At 49.0% G+C, this 14,968-nt stretch overlaps 1 protein-coding gene across 1 annotated transcript in view; it reads right to left on the bottom strand.

Annotated features, from left to right (window-relative positions):
- Positions 1-5,460, bottom strand: part of ARMC9 (armadillo repeat containing 9) — a 183,007-nt gene extending 177,547 nt beyond the window's left edge. Inside the window, exons 1-2 of the mRNA XM_069578574.1 lie at positions 4,856-5,460; positions 3,019-3,106 (exon numbers count right to left, since the gene is read on the bottom strand). Of these exons, the coding sequence (XP_069434675.1) occupies positions 3,019-3,069 (51 nt within the window). The 5' untranslated portion in view covers positions 3,070-3,106; positions 4,856-5,460. The remainder of the gene's footprint in view (positions 1-3,018; positions 3,107-4,855) is intronic.
- Positions 5,461-14,968: the final 9,508 nt, after the last annotated feature.

The following is a 14,968-nucleotide window of genomic DNA, read 5'->3' as shown; positions in this document are numbered from 1 at the left end:
CAGCAGTAAGTGTTCTGGAATTCTCTTGTTGATCCAATGATCCAATGGCTGTTGGCAATTTGATCTCTGATTCCTCTGCCTTTTCTAAATCCAGCTTCAACATCTGGAAGTTCTCGGTTCATGTACTGTTGAAGACCAGTTTGAAGGATTTTGACCATTACTTTACTAGCATGTGAGATGAGTACAACTGCGTGGTAGTTTGAACATTCTTTAGCATTGCCTTTCTTTGGAATTGGAATGAAAACTGACCTTTTCCAGTCCTGTGGCCACTTCTGAGTTTTCCAAATTTGCTGGCATATTGAGTGCAGCATTTTCACAGCATCATCTTTTAGGATGTGGAATAGCTCAACTGGAATTCCATCACTTCCACTAGCTTTGTTCATAGTGATGCTTCCTAAGGCTCACCTGACTTCACACTCCAGGATGTCTGGCTCTAGGTGAGTGATCACACCCTCGTGGTTATCTGAGTCATGAAGATCTTTTTTGTACAGTGTATTCTTCTGTGTATTCTTGCCACCTCTTCTTACTATCTTCTGCTTCTGTTAGGTCCATACCATTTCTGTCCTTTATTGAGCCCATCTTTGCATGAAATGTTCCCTTGGTATCTCTAATTTTCTTGAAGAGATTGCTAGTCTTTTTCATTCTAATGTTTTCCTTTATTTCTTTGCATTGATCACTTAGGGAAGGCTTTCTTACCTCTCCTTGCTATTTTTTGAAACTCTGCATTCAGATGGGTATATCTTTCCTTTTCTCCTTTCCGTTTCATTTCTCTTCTTTTCTCAGTGATTTGTAAAGCCTCCTCAGACAACCATTTTGCCTTTTTGCATTTCTTCTTCTTGGGGATGGTTCTGATCACCACCTCCTGTACCATGTCACTAACCTCCATCCATAGTTCTTCAGGCACTCTGTCTGTTAGATCTAATACCTTGAATCTACTTGTTGTTTCCACTGTATAATCGTAAGGAATTTGATTTAGGTCATACCTGAATGGGATAGTGGTTTTCCCTACTTTCTTCAATTTAAGTCTGAATTTTGCAATAAGGAGTTCATGATCTGAGCCACAGTCAGCCCCCAGTTTTGTTTTTGCACACTGTATAAAGGTTTTGTTTTGTTTGAGCCCTTCAAGTGGCTCTGGAGGGTATGGGGTTTGATTCTAAATGTGATTTCAGCCCTCCTACCATCTTGTTAGGGCTTCTCCTTTGTCCTCGGACATTGGGTGTCTCTTTTTGGTGGGATCCAACATCCTCCTGTTGATGGCTGCTCAGTGGTTAGTTTCTCACAGGAGGAGATGAGCATACATCCTTCTACTCCACCATCTTGTGATCAGAGGAGAAAATGTTCATTTACATAAAATAAATGTGCTTTCAGAAGGAACATGTGAGTTGTAAGATTCAGTATAATTATTAATAGAAAATAAAATGAAAAAAAAAGAAAAGAAAATAATATGTGCAGCAGCCTGAAAAAAGCAAAAGTGATTGGCAGAAGGCTTGATGGCTTTGGGTCTAGTAGGTCACTGGGAATTTGTTACCTGCAACAGGGATTAGAAATAATGCCTGTCCCTAAGAAGAAAGGTAAGTCATTAAACCTGGGAAACACCATCTGTGATTTTCAAGTCGGGCACTAAGGATCACCCTTCGTCTTTAAACGTCACGGACAGAAGAGCCTGGCTACAGTCCATGGGGTGGCAAAGAGTCAGACAGGACTGAGCATACACACACACACACACAGAGGTTTATGGCAGTGACACAGACTACTGCTGCTGCTCTCCACTTCTCTGCCCATCTCCTCAGTTTGTGTCAGTCACACTTCTCTGTTTCCACCTCCTCTCACTCTGGCTATTTCTCTGGGCCCTGTCCACCACCCTCTGCTGTGATGCCTCTGAAAATTTATTCATGATCACACCAAATTTCAAAGCTGCATCCCTATGGTGGATGCCTCATTCCTGCTCCAGGACCATGTCCCTCACGTGTGACTACATGCCTGATGGACACTCCAGTCACACACCAAAATAGCAGCAACCATTTCTTTAGCATCAACTCTATGCCAGACCCCGGATTAAAGTAGCTATTGTTGTTTAGTCGCTAAGTGGTGTCTGATTCTTTGTGACCCCATGGACTGTAGCCTGCCAGGCTCCTTCGTCCATGGGATTTCGCAGGCAAGAATACTGGAGTGGGTTCTTATTTCCTTTTCAAGGGGATCTTCCCGACCTAGGTCTCCTGATTGGCAAGTGGATTCTTTACTGCAGAATAACCTGGGAAGCCGGCTAAAAGCTGTAGAGAATATCAAAAAGCATAAGGCTTAGGCCTATCCTTCAAAAACTTTCAGTGTAGGGCACATAAAGGTCCATTAATAGGCAACAAGTTAACTAGATGATGACACAGCCACTCAGTGAAATACTCTACAGTATTCAGAAGTCTGAGGCAGAACACAGGAAGATGTTTATACTGTATGACTGTTACAGATAAAAGGTAAGCTACAGGGAGAGAAGTTCAAGAGGGAGGGGACATCTATGATTAATTCATAATAATATATGACAGAAATCAAACCAATATTGTAAAGCAATTATCAATCAATTAAAAATAAATAAATCTTTAAAAAAGATAAGCTACAGAACAATGTGCATGGTATCATTACATTTTGTAAAATAAACTATATAGTCATGTGAATATATTTTGAATACTCAAAGAAAAAAGTCTAGAAATGTAATATACAAAGCCATTAATAATGGTCACTACAGGAGCAGAGTAGGAGAATTCACTGTTTACACTTCTGTACTGTTTGAATCTTTTACCACGAGCATGTATTGCTTGTATAACTTTCTTTAAAGGAAGTCTAAAAAGCAGCTTTAAGATTTCAGCTTATTATGAACACACTGAACATTATAAAATGGAAAACAGATAACAGTAATGTAATGATATAAATATTACAAGGCATTATAGAATTTGTTGCATTGTAAAATACAAGCGTCACAAGTTTTCAAGATCTCTTTCTCTGTGACCTGTGTTTTGTGAAACATACCTCTTTCACTAGTCCAAGTAATTCTGATTCATGAGCCAGAACGTCTACCATATTGAATAGATACTGTTAATTCTCACAGCAAGAATCTCTGCAAGGCAAAAACATAAAACAAAGGCTTTCATTTCAATCATCTGTGAATTAACAAAAGAGAGCTGTAGGGGACTTCCCTGGTGGTACAATGGGTAAGTACCCACCCGCCAATATAGGGGACACAGGTTCCATCTCGTCTGGGAAGATTCCACACGCCCCACGGAACAACTAAGCCCATGAGCCACAACTGCTGAAGCCCATGCACCCTGCACTCCAGAGGCTGCAAATACCAACCCTGAGGGCTGCAACTGCTGAGGCCCGCATGCCCAGAGCCTGTGCAACGAGAGAAGCCGGCATAATGAGAAGCCTGAGTACCCCAACAAACAGAAGCTCCTGCTTCCTCGACCAGAGAAAAGCCTGCGCAGCAATGAAGACCCAGCAGAACCAAAAAATACATAAATAAATTATCACTTTAAAAAAAGGTAGCTGTAGTGGGCAGAATACTGGCCCCCAAAGTTGCCTGTGTCCTAATCCCCAGAATGGGTGAATATGTGAGGTTGCTTAGAAGGGGGGAATCAAGCTTCTTCCTACCTCAGGGCTTTTGCGCATATTGTTCTTTCTGCCTGCAACATTTTTCCCCTCTCTTTCTTCACCTGGCTGACCTCTGTGCTTAATAAACATCACTTTGTCAGAGTTTTTCATGACCATCATCTGAATAAGATTCTGTTATGATCACCTCTCAGTGAACATGAGCCATCGTTGGGTGTTCTATTACCCTGACATTCTTAAAAAGTACAGAATTTTCTGTACACCTTTATATCATAATAGGCTCACTTACTGAGGACCTATCGTATGCCAGGCAATGTGCAAAATACTTCATATTTAATTTTCACAATAAACCTGAATGATGAATATTTTTTATATTCTCCTTTTACAGATGAGGCAACTGAGGCCCAGGGAGATTGAGGTGTTCCCTAGAACTCAACTAATAAGTGACAAAGTGGAAATTTAAATCCACACTGATATTAACCACTACACAGTATTACCCCAAAGTTTGGACCATCTGAATTAGAATCCCCTGGGATGCTTGTGCAAATGAAAATTCCTAGCATCACTCTGATCTTACTGAACATAATGTCCAGAAACTACTTCAAACACTCTCTCCCGATGACTTTTATGCACGTTCCAAGTTTGAGAACCACAGCTTTACTTTATGCAAAAACTAGAGAAAATTTCTTCAGTCACTTTTGAGGGTTGCAGTGGCAGCTTCGGAATTTCTATAGATAAGGATTTAGGGCCTACGAGCTAGTTGAATAAAGGTAAGACTAAGGCATTTTTGTCTGGAGGAGGAATTTGCATAGCAAGCATCCTGTTTTTGCTTAGATTGGAACAAATCTAGATTTAACCTAGGTGCCTGGGGAGAGAGGTTGGCTGATGGATAACGGAAGGGATGGATCTAAAAGCCCCAGGCCACCCTCTCGTGCCGCCACTACCCAACTGGACGACCTGGGGCCCCCTTTGTCCGGCTCACTGGAGCAAAGATCGGGGACTACTTGTGGCAAGCAGCTGGCCTGTCCTCGGGATGTCCGAGCAGCCGCCTCAGGCCCGCGCCAGAAAAAAAGTCCAGGACAGCAAGCGAAAAGTCGGGGCATCCGGCTGCGGCTGCTGAGTTGGCGCATCGGGGTCTTCCTCTGGGAAGAGGGCTCAGGAGAGCCGCGGCCCTCGGGCCCATCATTACTCCTCCCCGCCCGGGGACGGCGGGCTCTGAGATCTCCCGGCAATGTCGAGGCGGGGAGGACGCACTTACCTGTTCTTCCGTAGCGGACGCACGCGCCTACCTGGCCCGGCCTCCAAGTCTCCAGCCGTCGCCCCGGCAACCACCGCCGCCAGCCTGGCACCACGTGAAGCAGAGCAGCCAATCACGGGGCGCGACCTGTGCAGAGCATCCTGGGAGGAAAGGCGGAGCCTGGGAGGCTATGCTCCGAAGCTTACAGGCGTCCGAAGTGAAGTTGGGAATCGCGGAGCGGTGACGGCTGTGGATGTTGCGCTGCAGAGCCAAGTTACCCGTCCTCCTTTCCAGTTTCCCATTGGCTCATTTCCACAAATATTGTGCCTGGCCCTGCGGATAAGCCCAATCAGGCTGGAAAATAAACTGGCAAGAGATTGCAGTGTGGTGTGACTGGAAATAGATGGGCGTCGTTATTCCCATTCCAGAGGAGCCGCCTTCAGTTCAGTTCTGTTCAGTTGCTCTGTCGTGTCGACTCTTGGACTGCAGCACGCCAGGCCTCCCTGTCCATCGCGGCGAACTCCTGGAGTTTACTCAAACTCATGTCCATTGAGTCGGTGATGCCATACAACCATCTCTTCCTCTGTGGTCCCCTTCTCCTCCTGCCCTCAATCTTTCCCAGCATCAGGATCTTTGCAAATAAGTCAGTTCTTTGTATCAGGTGGCCAAGGTATTGGAGTTTCAGCTTCAGCATCAATCCTTCCAATGAATATTCAGGACTGATTTCCTTTAGGATAGATTGGTGGGATCTTGCAGTCCAAGGGACTCGCAAGAGTCTTCTCCAACACCACAGTTCAAAAGCATCAATTCTTCGTCGCTCAGCTTTCTTTATAGTCCAACAATCACATCCGTACATGACTACTGGAAAAACCATAGCCTTGACTAGACGGACCTTTGTTGGCAAAGTAATGTCTCTGCTTTTTAATATGCTGTCTAGGTTGGTCATAACTTTTCTTCCAAGGAACAAGTTTCTTTTAATTTCATGGCTGCAATCACCATCTGCAGTGATTTTGGAGCTGCCTTGGAACCAAAAATGTAGCCCAAGATCTGCCTTAAAGCTCCAGGCACTAGAATTCCACCCCACTGCAGCAGTTTCCAGGAATTTAGAGAAACTGTTTTTCCCCCACGTGAAATGTAGATTTGTAAAAATGAAACAGGATCGCAAATCTGCCCTCACCTTGCACGTGGTGCTTTTGAACTGAAGTTCACCAGCACTGAAGAAGGACCTGTGAGTCTCTCTCTGGGCTGGATGCTGGGGAGGTGGCTGGAGATGGAGAAAATCCCTCCCTTCCAGGCACTGCAGGCCAGATCTCACATGTGTGCATCCCCAAGAAGGTGGAAACCACCCAGGCCAGAGACTAGGAAAAAAGCGTGGAGAAGGTAAATGAGCTTGACTTTGAAGAAGCCCTGCGATGTTTTGTGGTCATCTCCCCAGGACCCAGGCTTGCCAGTGCTCTCTTGAGGTCTGAGATTGTTTTCAAAGTAAAGGTTGTATTTAGCAGGAAGAGACACCCTTCCTGGTAATATGAATTGAAAATAAATCTCTCTGTTCATGATGAAAGTTCATATTTATTATCAGCTTATTCTGTTCTGGGGTTGCCAGACAAAATACAGGACAACCAATTAAGCTTTAATTTCTGGTGAGTTTTTAGTATAAGTATATCCCCAATATTGCCTTATTTAATTGTGCATACAGGACATTATATTGTCTTGTATTTTCATTTGCTAAATATGGCAATCCTATTTCCTTGCGTTGTTCTGTTAAGAAGGCTTTCTTATCTTTTCTTGCAGGGAAATAGAGGAAAATAACAGAATGGGAAGGATAGAGATCTCCAAGAAAATTGGAGATACCAAAGGAACATTTCATGCAAAGATGGGCACAATAAAGGACAGAAATGGTAAGGACCTAACAGAAGCAGAAGAGATTAAAAGGTGGCAACTAGTGGAAGAGAACCTGCCTGCCAATGCAGGAGATGTAAGAGATGCAGGTTCGATCCCTGGGTCTGGAAGATTCCGTGGCAGAGAGCATAGCAATCCACTCCAGTATTCTAGCCTGGAGAATCCGATGGACAAAGGAGCCTGGCAGGCTACAGTCCATAGGGTCATAAAGAGTCGAACACAACTGAAGCAACTTTGCACTCACACAAGAATACACAGAAGAACTATACCACGTGGACTCTGAACCAAGAAGACAGGTGGCTCTGAAGTTTCCATGAAACAGTAGGACCCTATGGTCTTTGACCGCCCCCTCCCCCCTCCATGTCCTCTGCCTGCCTTTTGTCTGTGGAAAACTTCAGTCAAAGAATAAGTTTAATCAGAAAAATGAGAACATGTGAAAACAAAGGAAAACAAGCAAAGGAGACCAAATAATACTAATGTAGTCATTAAGCATAGTCGAGGACCTTTAGTTCTTTCTCAAGGGCTATAGATAATATTCTGAGCGATATGCTGTGAGCTGTATTATAGATGCCAGAACACCAGGTAGAGAAGTTGACTACATGATGACCAGACTATACCCAGGACAGGAGCTGCCACAGTTCTGAGAATTGGCCCCAAAGAAATGGGAACAAATGGACCTTAAAACTGAAGATTAACCATACCCAAAACAACCAAGATCACACTGGTCATATCACTGATGACCAATTTGAAGATGACTGTTAGAGATGACTGTGCTGTTTCTGTATGTCTATAAAAGCTCCTGCCTGTTGGTGGTAGTGGGGAATCTGCCTTTGGACAGATGTCTGCCCTGAATTAAAGCAAACTTTCCTTTCCACCAGCCTGGCCTCTTTATTGGCATTTGAACGGCGAGCAGCCAGAGCCCACACACTTCAGAGCCACCTGTCTTCTTTGCTCAGAGTCCATGTAGAAATAGAAGAACTGGGTCTTGGGTCTCCCAAGAGCTGCTTGGTTTCTTGGAATGAGAGCACAGTGGGGTGGGAATGTATATCCCCTCAGGAGAGCTGTCTATAGGCAGGGGAGCAGGGAAGTAGGAAAATGAGGGAGACCAGAGCATCCACCCTGGCCTCAAGTGCTGTCCTTCCTCTCCCTGACCCAGGGGTGTGAGTCACATAGGGTTTTTTTTTTTTTTTTCAATTGAGACACTACACTTTTTTAATGATCTTTTAAAAATTAATTTTATTTATGTATTTGTTTATTTAGCTGTGGTGGGTCTTCTTTGCTGTGTGGGCTTTTCTGTAATTGCAGCAAGCGGGTCCTGCTCTCTAGTTGCCACGCAGGGGCTTCTCATTGCAGTGGCTTTTACTGTTTGCTAAGTACAAGCTCCAGGTCACTGGCTTCAGTAGTTGCGGCACGTGGGCTCAGTGTTTGCAGCTCCAAGGCTCTAGAGCACGGGTTCAATAGTTGTGACACCCAGGCTTAGTTGCTTCACAGCATGTGGGATCTTCCTGGATCAGGAATCGAACTTGTGTCTCCTGCATTGGCAGGTGGATTCTTCACCACTGAGCCACCAGGGAAGCAGCCACCCCCAATAGTTCTGTGGCCTAGATGAGGTTGGTAAAAAGATGCAGGCCTTCAAATGACCTTCCCAAATGGCAGACGTGGATCCAAGATCATTGCAAAGCAAGTCAGCTCCTGCAAGAAATCCTCAGGCCATTCTCAGCAATGGTGTTCCTAGGTATAGACATGATTTTTAGTAAGAAAAGTTATGACCAAGCTAGATAGCACATTGAAAAGCAGAGACATTACTTTGCCAACAAAGGTCCGTCTAGTCAAGGCTCTGGTTTTTCCAGTGGTCATGTATGGATGTGAGAGTTGGACTGTGAAGAAAGCTGAGCGCCAGAAAATTGATGCTTTTGAACTGTGGTGTTGGAGAAGACTCTTGAGAGTCCCTTGGACTGCAAGGAGATCCAACCAGTCCATTCTGAAGGAGATCAGCCCTGGGATTTCTTTGGAAGGAATGATGCTGAAGCTGAAACTCCAGTACTTTGGACACCTCATGAAAAGAGTTGACTCCTTGGAAAAGACTCTGATGCTGGGAGGGATTGGGGGCAGGAGGAGAAGGGGACGACTGAGGATGAGATGGCTGGATGGCATCACAGACTCGATGGACGTGAGTCTGAGTGAACTCCGGGAGTTGGTGATGGACAGGGAGGCCTGGCGTGCTGCGATTCATGGGGTTGCAAAGAGTCGGACACGACTGAGCTGAACTGAAAATTCATTTCTAAGCAAGTTTAAAACACTCATTGTAAGGCACAGGATGTGCGCACAGAAGGTGGTATGTTGGTTTGAACCTGAGAGTAGATGCTACAATGACTGCACTTGGCTTGCAGGTGGACACATCCTAAGGGCCAGCGAGACGTGGCTCACAGGGAACCTCTTTAGTTCTGTGGCCGACCCTATCACCAAGCATTTCCTGACCTCATTGTCTCAGCCTAAACACCGGCTCACTTGCTCCAAACCAACTTTATGATTTCACAGTGAGACCTGTATGTCGACTTGAAGGGTGTGTATGAGACAAAGTGACAACCCAGCTCCTAAACAAACAGTTAACTGTAACAGTAAAAAACAAACAAACAAAACAGGGACTTCCCTGCTAGTCCAGTGGCTAAGACTCCAGGCTCACAATGCGGGGGGCCTGGGTTCCATCCCTGGTCAGGAAACTATTAGATCCCGCCTGATGCAACTAACAGTTTGCATGTCACAACTAAAGCTCCTGCACTCTGCAACTAAGACCCAGCATAGCCAAACAGATAAATAAATATAAAAACCAAATAAAGAATAATTCATGATGATAGATGTTGCAGGTAGTAACAATTAATCTCCCTTATTACCTTTCTGCCCACCTGTAATGAATGTCCCCTGAGCTCAAATGAGCCTGAGGTCAGGGGTAGGAGGAAGAACTCCTGTTCTGCTCTTGGGTGAACTCTTTTACTGCTAATAGACATTTGAAGACAAAAGTGAATCTATGGCCCCTAAGGAAAGAATCTGGGAGGATGGGGGTCCCCAGAGCAGCTGCCACAGGAGCATCTCAGAGCTTGTTGGAAACGCACACTCTCAGGTCCCACCAGATTTGCCAAATCAGAAACCCTAGGGGTGGTGCCCAGTAATCTAGGCGATGGGGACGGGTGGGTACTCCAAGTGTGCGTCCCGCTGGGCGGGCTCAGGAGGGAGTGTCCGCCCCACCCCGCGCCCCGTCCCTTCCCCGCCCCGCCCCCCGGCCACAGCACGGAGAGCAGGGCACTGCAAGGCCAGATCTGCGACCGCTGCGCAGCGGGGATAAATCTATTAGCGGAGCAACCAGGCCGCAGCCCGCCCCGCCCAGGAAGCCGCGCAGACATCGCCCCACCTCCTCCCCCGCAACCCGTCCTGCGCGGGGACCAGGTGGAGCCGTGGTCACCCCCGCAGCCCCTCTGCCCCAAGAAGCACCGAGCAAGGGGTCCACGGCGTTTTCACCCAGTGACCCCCATCTTGGTGCGGGGGGGATGGTCACTACAGTGACCTTGGGCCTGGGAAGGATGGGGTCAGCGCGGGTCCTGGGGAGAGCTTAAGACAGCAGCCTTCGGTCCTGAGCCCGACTCCGCCCCGGCGGCAATTCGGCTCCGGCCTGGCCCCAGGCGTACCCTGCCTCCCCCAACACGGCCATTTCCTGGAACCTGGACTCTGGCTGTGCCAGCCGGGCAGAGAGGTTCCCAGAAATCACCAGCGCTCGGGAGCGGAGGCAGTTCCCCACCCGTGGCCCGGGCATCACTGTTTTCCTCCCAGGACCGCCCACAGCTGTGACCTTGGGAAGGAAGTCGGGCACAGACACTGGGGGTGCAGGTAGAGGGGGGAAGGGGGCGGGAGTAGGGGGCGGGGGGGGGGGTCGAGGCAGCCCCCCTTCCCCATCACCAAGGCTCTCTGGTCCCGCCCTGTCCCTTCTGCTCCCTCCTCAACTCCTGAGAAAGTGGCACCGGGGAAGCAAAAGGCTCCTTCACGTCCAGGGACAGAAACCCATCTCAAAGCAGCTTGAGCCAAGACAGACTTCCCTGGCTCCCTTCTCCTCCTGGCCTCTGGGCCTCTGGGGCTCTGGTCACAGGGAAGTCGGGTGGAGCTGGCCTGCCCGGGATGGAGCTTGAAGGAGGGCCTTCAGCTCTTGGCTTCTGTCCTCTCTGCTTTGCCACCACCTCTGTGTGGGGCTGGGACTGGAAGCCAGGTCTCCCTGTGGTTGGGCCTGTGACATGGGCCTGGGAGCGGTGATGACCTGGGCAGAGAGCCAGGGAGGACAATGTGCAGAGCCCTGTGAGAGCACTCTCCCTGGAGTCTGGGGGCCGGAGGGTCTGGTTCCCCTCCCTCCTGAGGCCTGGCTGCCCCCTGCCCTTGACTCTGTAAAACCCCTCTGTGTTTAGGGTAAGGGCTGCTGCTTTGCTGGCCAAGTTCCAGTTGATTCCTTTCCTCACAGGGAAGAGTCTGGACTCCAGAGGGCTCTCTGGGCAAACCTGGCTCCCTCCCAGCCTCCCTGCCTGCCCCTGAGGCTTGAGGTGGAGCTCTCTAGCAGGAGGGAAGGGAGGGGGGACATGGAGACTGCCCCCATCCAGCTCTGTGACCTCCTCCTCCTCCCTCCCCCTGCGACAGGGGAGTGGCCTTCTCCTCCTCCCTGGAGGGCCTGCCAAGATCCCTGAAGTAGGCAGAGATGTCGGAGTAGCTACAGTGTGGCAGCATCTGGTCCAGGCTCAGAAGTTTCTGGTAAATAGAGTTAATGCACCCCCACCCCACCTTGAGTGTGTGCAGCCCCAGCTCTCAGGAGGGCCTGAGAAGCTGTCTAGGAAAAATGATATGAACCCCTTCCATCCTTTGGGTTCAGGCAAATATGGCCCAGCTGAGGGTCTGGGATAGTCCTGACAGAGGTCAGCCCACAGGGCTAGATGTCAGCCCCCCAGGGACTGGGCACATCCAGGAAAGACCAGAAGGGTCCTTCATCAAACGCTGCAAAACAGTCTGAGGCTTGGATCGCTGGCCAGCCTCTAGCAGCCGGGTCCCATCTCAGACTCACGGGTCTTTGGGAATACTGCATTGGCCACAGGCTCTGGAGTCAGCGGGATCACAGGAGAAAACTCTAGAGTGAGAGAAGTCCTTGGGAGGGGCCCTCCTGCTGTGAAGGGGGTCTCCATCCATCCCTTCAGCTCCCGGCTGGAAGCTGGAGCCCTTTAGATGCAGCCACACCTTTGCTCTGGGCCTGGTGGCGGTGGATGCGGAGCGGGGGAACTGCTCTGTTTCAAGGTTTCACAGCTGTGCTGTGAGTGGTGAAGCCTAACAACCAAGGCTGGGCTAGGAGGGTGACGGGGGTCATGTGGATGGAAAAGAAGGAAATTTCTTTCTCCAGATTTTCTCGTAGGCTGAGCACTGGATTTATTTGGAAGAAATACTCAGATAAGCCCTTTGGGGTTAGGGCGGGTGAGGAGCAGATGAGAGGAGCAGTGCTCGGCCTTCTAAGGGGGCTGAGTGCTAGTCTTGGGGTGCTGGCTGACACACTGCTGTATCCAGGGGTCATTCTGGATGGTGGTGCACCATAGCGGCCCTGCTGCCCACAGTGTCCAGGCCTTGCTCAGAACGCCTTTGTGTCAAGGCTGTCCAGGTTTCTGGAAGGCCAGGTCTCAGGCCAGGCGAGCTGTGGCCACACAACTGCCCAGGTCTTTTGCCATTTCCTGCAGCAGTGCTGAACCCAGAACACAGGTTTGGGCAGGAACCAAGACAAAGACAGTTTTCTCTATCTGCCCTCCCCTCTCCTCAATCCTTGTTCCAAGAGCCTGCAGGTTTCTGGTCTGTTCTGACTCACATTTTCTAGAACCCTCTGTTTTATGGGCTGCCCTGGTGGTTCAGATGATAAAGAATCTGCCTGCAGTGCAGGAGACCTGGATTCAATCCCTAGATTGGGAAGATCCCCTGAAGAAGGGCATGGCAACCCACTCCAGTATTCTGGTCAGGATAATCCCATGGACAGGGGAGCCTAGGAGGTTACAGTCCATGGGACCACGAAGAGTCGTACACAACTGTGTGTCTAACACTTTTTCACTGTGTATTATGGAAGTGTGTGTGTACCTGTCTGGAGGAAGTGAGGGGCTGCAGACAAGGTAACATTCTTTACTTGCACTTGAAGGTCTGGAGTGAGGCTCACTCTGGATCCTTTAATCAGAAGCGTCAGCGGGGCATGGTGCAGCCCAAGCCCTCTGGGGGGGCAGAAGGGGATCTCTGAGAGGCTGCTGTGCCCCTAACTCACCCTAGCCCCCCTTCTCTCCCCTCCAGGAAGCTGTGAGAGCTGCAGGCGCCTGCTAGGGGAGCCCATTTATTTTCTCTGCTTGCTCAGCCCACACATGGCCTTATAGGGTAGAGGCTGTGCAGAGGCCTGGCCTGAGGGAATACCCTGGCTGGGAGGCCTTGGGGGCCTCTCCACTGAGTCTGAGGCGCCGCCCTGGTTGGTGAGTCTCCTTCACCTTCTCAGGCTCTCTTCTCTAACATGCTTTGTAATAATAGCCTCTTTCCTACCCTGAAGTGAAAGCCCCAGATAATATAACCTACTCACCCACCTGATTTTAAAATGATCATTATAATGCCCTCACCAGAACAGAAAGAACAAAAAGGAAAGCAGTGTGTATTTAAAGGAGCTTTCATTTTCATATATGAGTTTGTGCTGACCACACGGGAGGACACAAAGCAGTCTGATACACGTGGCCTCAGGCCATTGCTGTGGTGCAACCTTCTGACTGGGTAGTTCAAGGTGATGAACGGCTCAGGAAATTTCCAGACCAGACAGAGCCCAGAGCTGCTCCAGCTGCCCTTAGTGGGATGTCCAGCATGGTGGGCTCCCACCAGAAACACCGTTGGGGTCCCCAATCCTGAAGTGAAGTCAGAGTCGCTCAGTCGTGTTCGAATCTTTATGACCCCCTGGATTGTAGCCAGCCAGGCTCCTCTCTCCATGGAATCCTCCCAACCCAGGGATCGAACCTGGGTCTCCAGCATTGCAGACACAGTCTTTACCATCTGAGCCTCCAGGGAAGGCCAATCAAGTGGGAATTAAAAATGCCCACACCCCACCAATATGGGACATGCTTTCCTTCTGGGGGGCGATCGGATCCTGTCCTGAGAAGCCTGGTTCCAGGCTGTGAGGGTAGAGAGGAGATGAACGGATCCACCAAGCTGGGCCTGAGGAGCTAATAACCTGCTGTGCGGAGAGGCATGAGGCACGTGCGGACAAACAGGGAAAGTTCACGGTCACCACTTGGTGCCTCTGGCTTCTCTCCCTCCCCTGAAGGACACAGTGCCATCTGGCTCCAGCAAGAAGCTCGATATCCCTACCCTCACTTCATCATAGCCAGTGACCAAGCTGTGTCAGTTTGGCCTAAACTTTCTCTCAGATCCATGTCCTTATCGCTTGTCTCCTCCTTCATTCAAGACTCACTGGTGGGTGACTGCAGTGACATCCTCACCCTTATCCCTGCCCCCATTCAGTCACCTCAGTGGTCCCCTGGTAGAGCCCCTGCATTAGTTTTCTCGGGCTGCCATACAAAACACTAGAGACCAGGTGACTTAAACCTCAGAAATGTATCACAGTCTGGAGGCTGGAAACTTGAGATCAAGTGTCGGCAGGTTGGTTTCTTCTGAGGCCTCTCTCCTCGGATTGCAGGTGGCTGCCCTCCTGCTTGTCCTTACATATTTGCCTTTGACCTGTGTGTTGTCTGTGCCCTCATGCCCTCATGCCCTCTTTCAAGGACACCAGTCATAGGATTAGGGCCTGTCCATACGAATTCATTTTAACTTAACTACCTCTTGAGAGGCCCCATCTCCACAGACATGTGGAGATACGCTGAGGTACTGGTGGTTAGGACGTCCACATATGAACTTTGAGGGGACACAGTTTAGCCCGTAGCACCCCTCTTCAACAGTCCCTCTTGAAGTAATCTTTTGGTATCAAACTCCAAAAATTCAACTCTAAGTGCCCTGTGTTTTGTTTAAGCAAAGAAGAGAATCTGTCACTCATGGCACTTCCTAGTCTGGAGTGGAGGTCCAGCTGGATTTGGAGCTTGTGTGATGCTTTGGATCCCTTCTGAGTTCAGGTTCCTCTGGGTTGACATTGTATTCAGGCTTCGTGTGCAGCAAGGCTCAGCTCTGGGTCACGTCAGAGGTAGAAGAGAGAGTGGTTCC

The sequence above is a fragment of the Ovis canadensis genome, chromosome 2 (assembly GCF_042477335.2).
Source record: "Ovis canadensis isolate MfBH-ARS-UI-01 breed Bighorn chromosome 2, ARS-UI_OviCan_v2, whole genome shotgun sequence".
Lineage (NCBI taxonomy): Eukaryota > Metazoa > Chordata > Mammalia > Artiodactyla > Bovidae > Ovis > Ovis canadensis.
The sequence above is the reverse complement of the archived record's forward strand: the minus strand, read 5'-3'. Positions and strand labels throughout refer to the sequence as shown.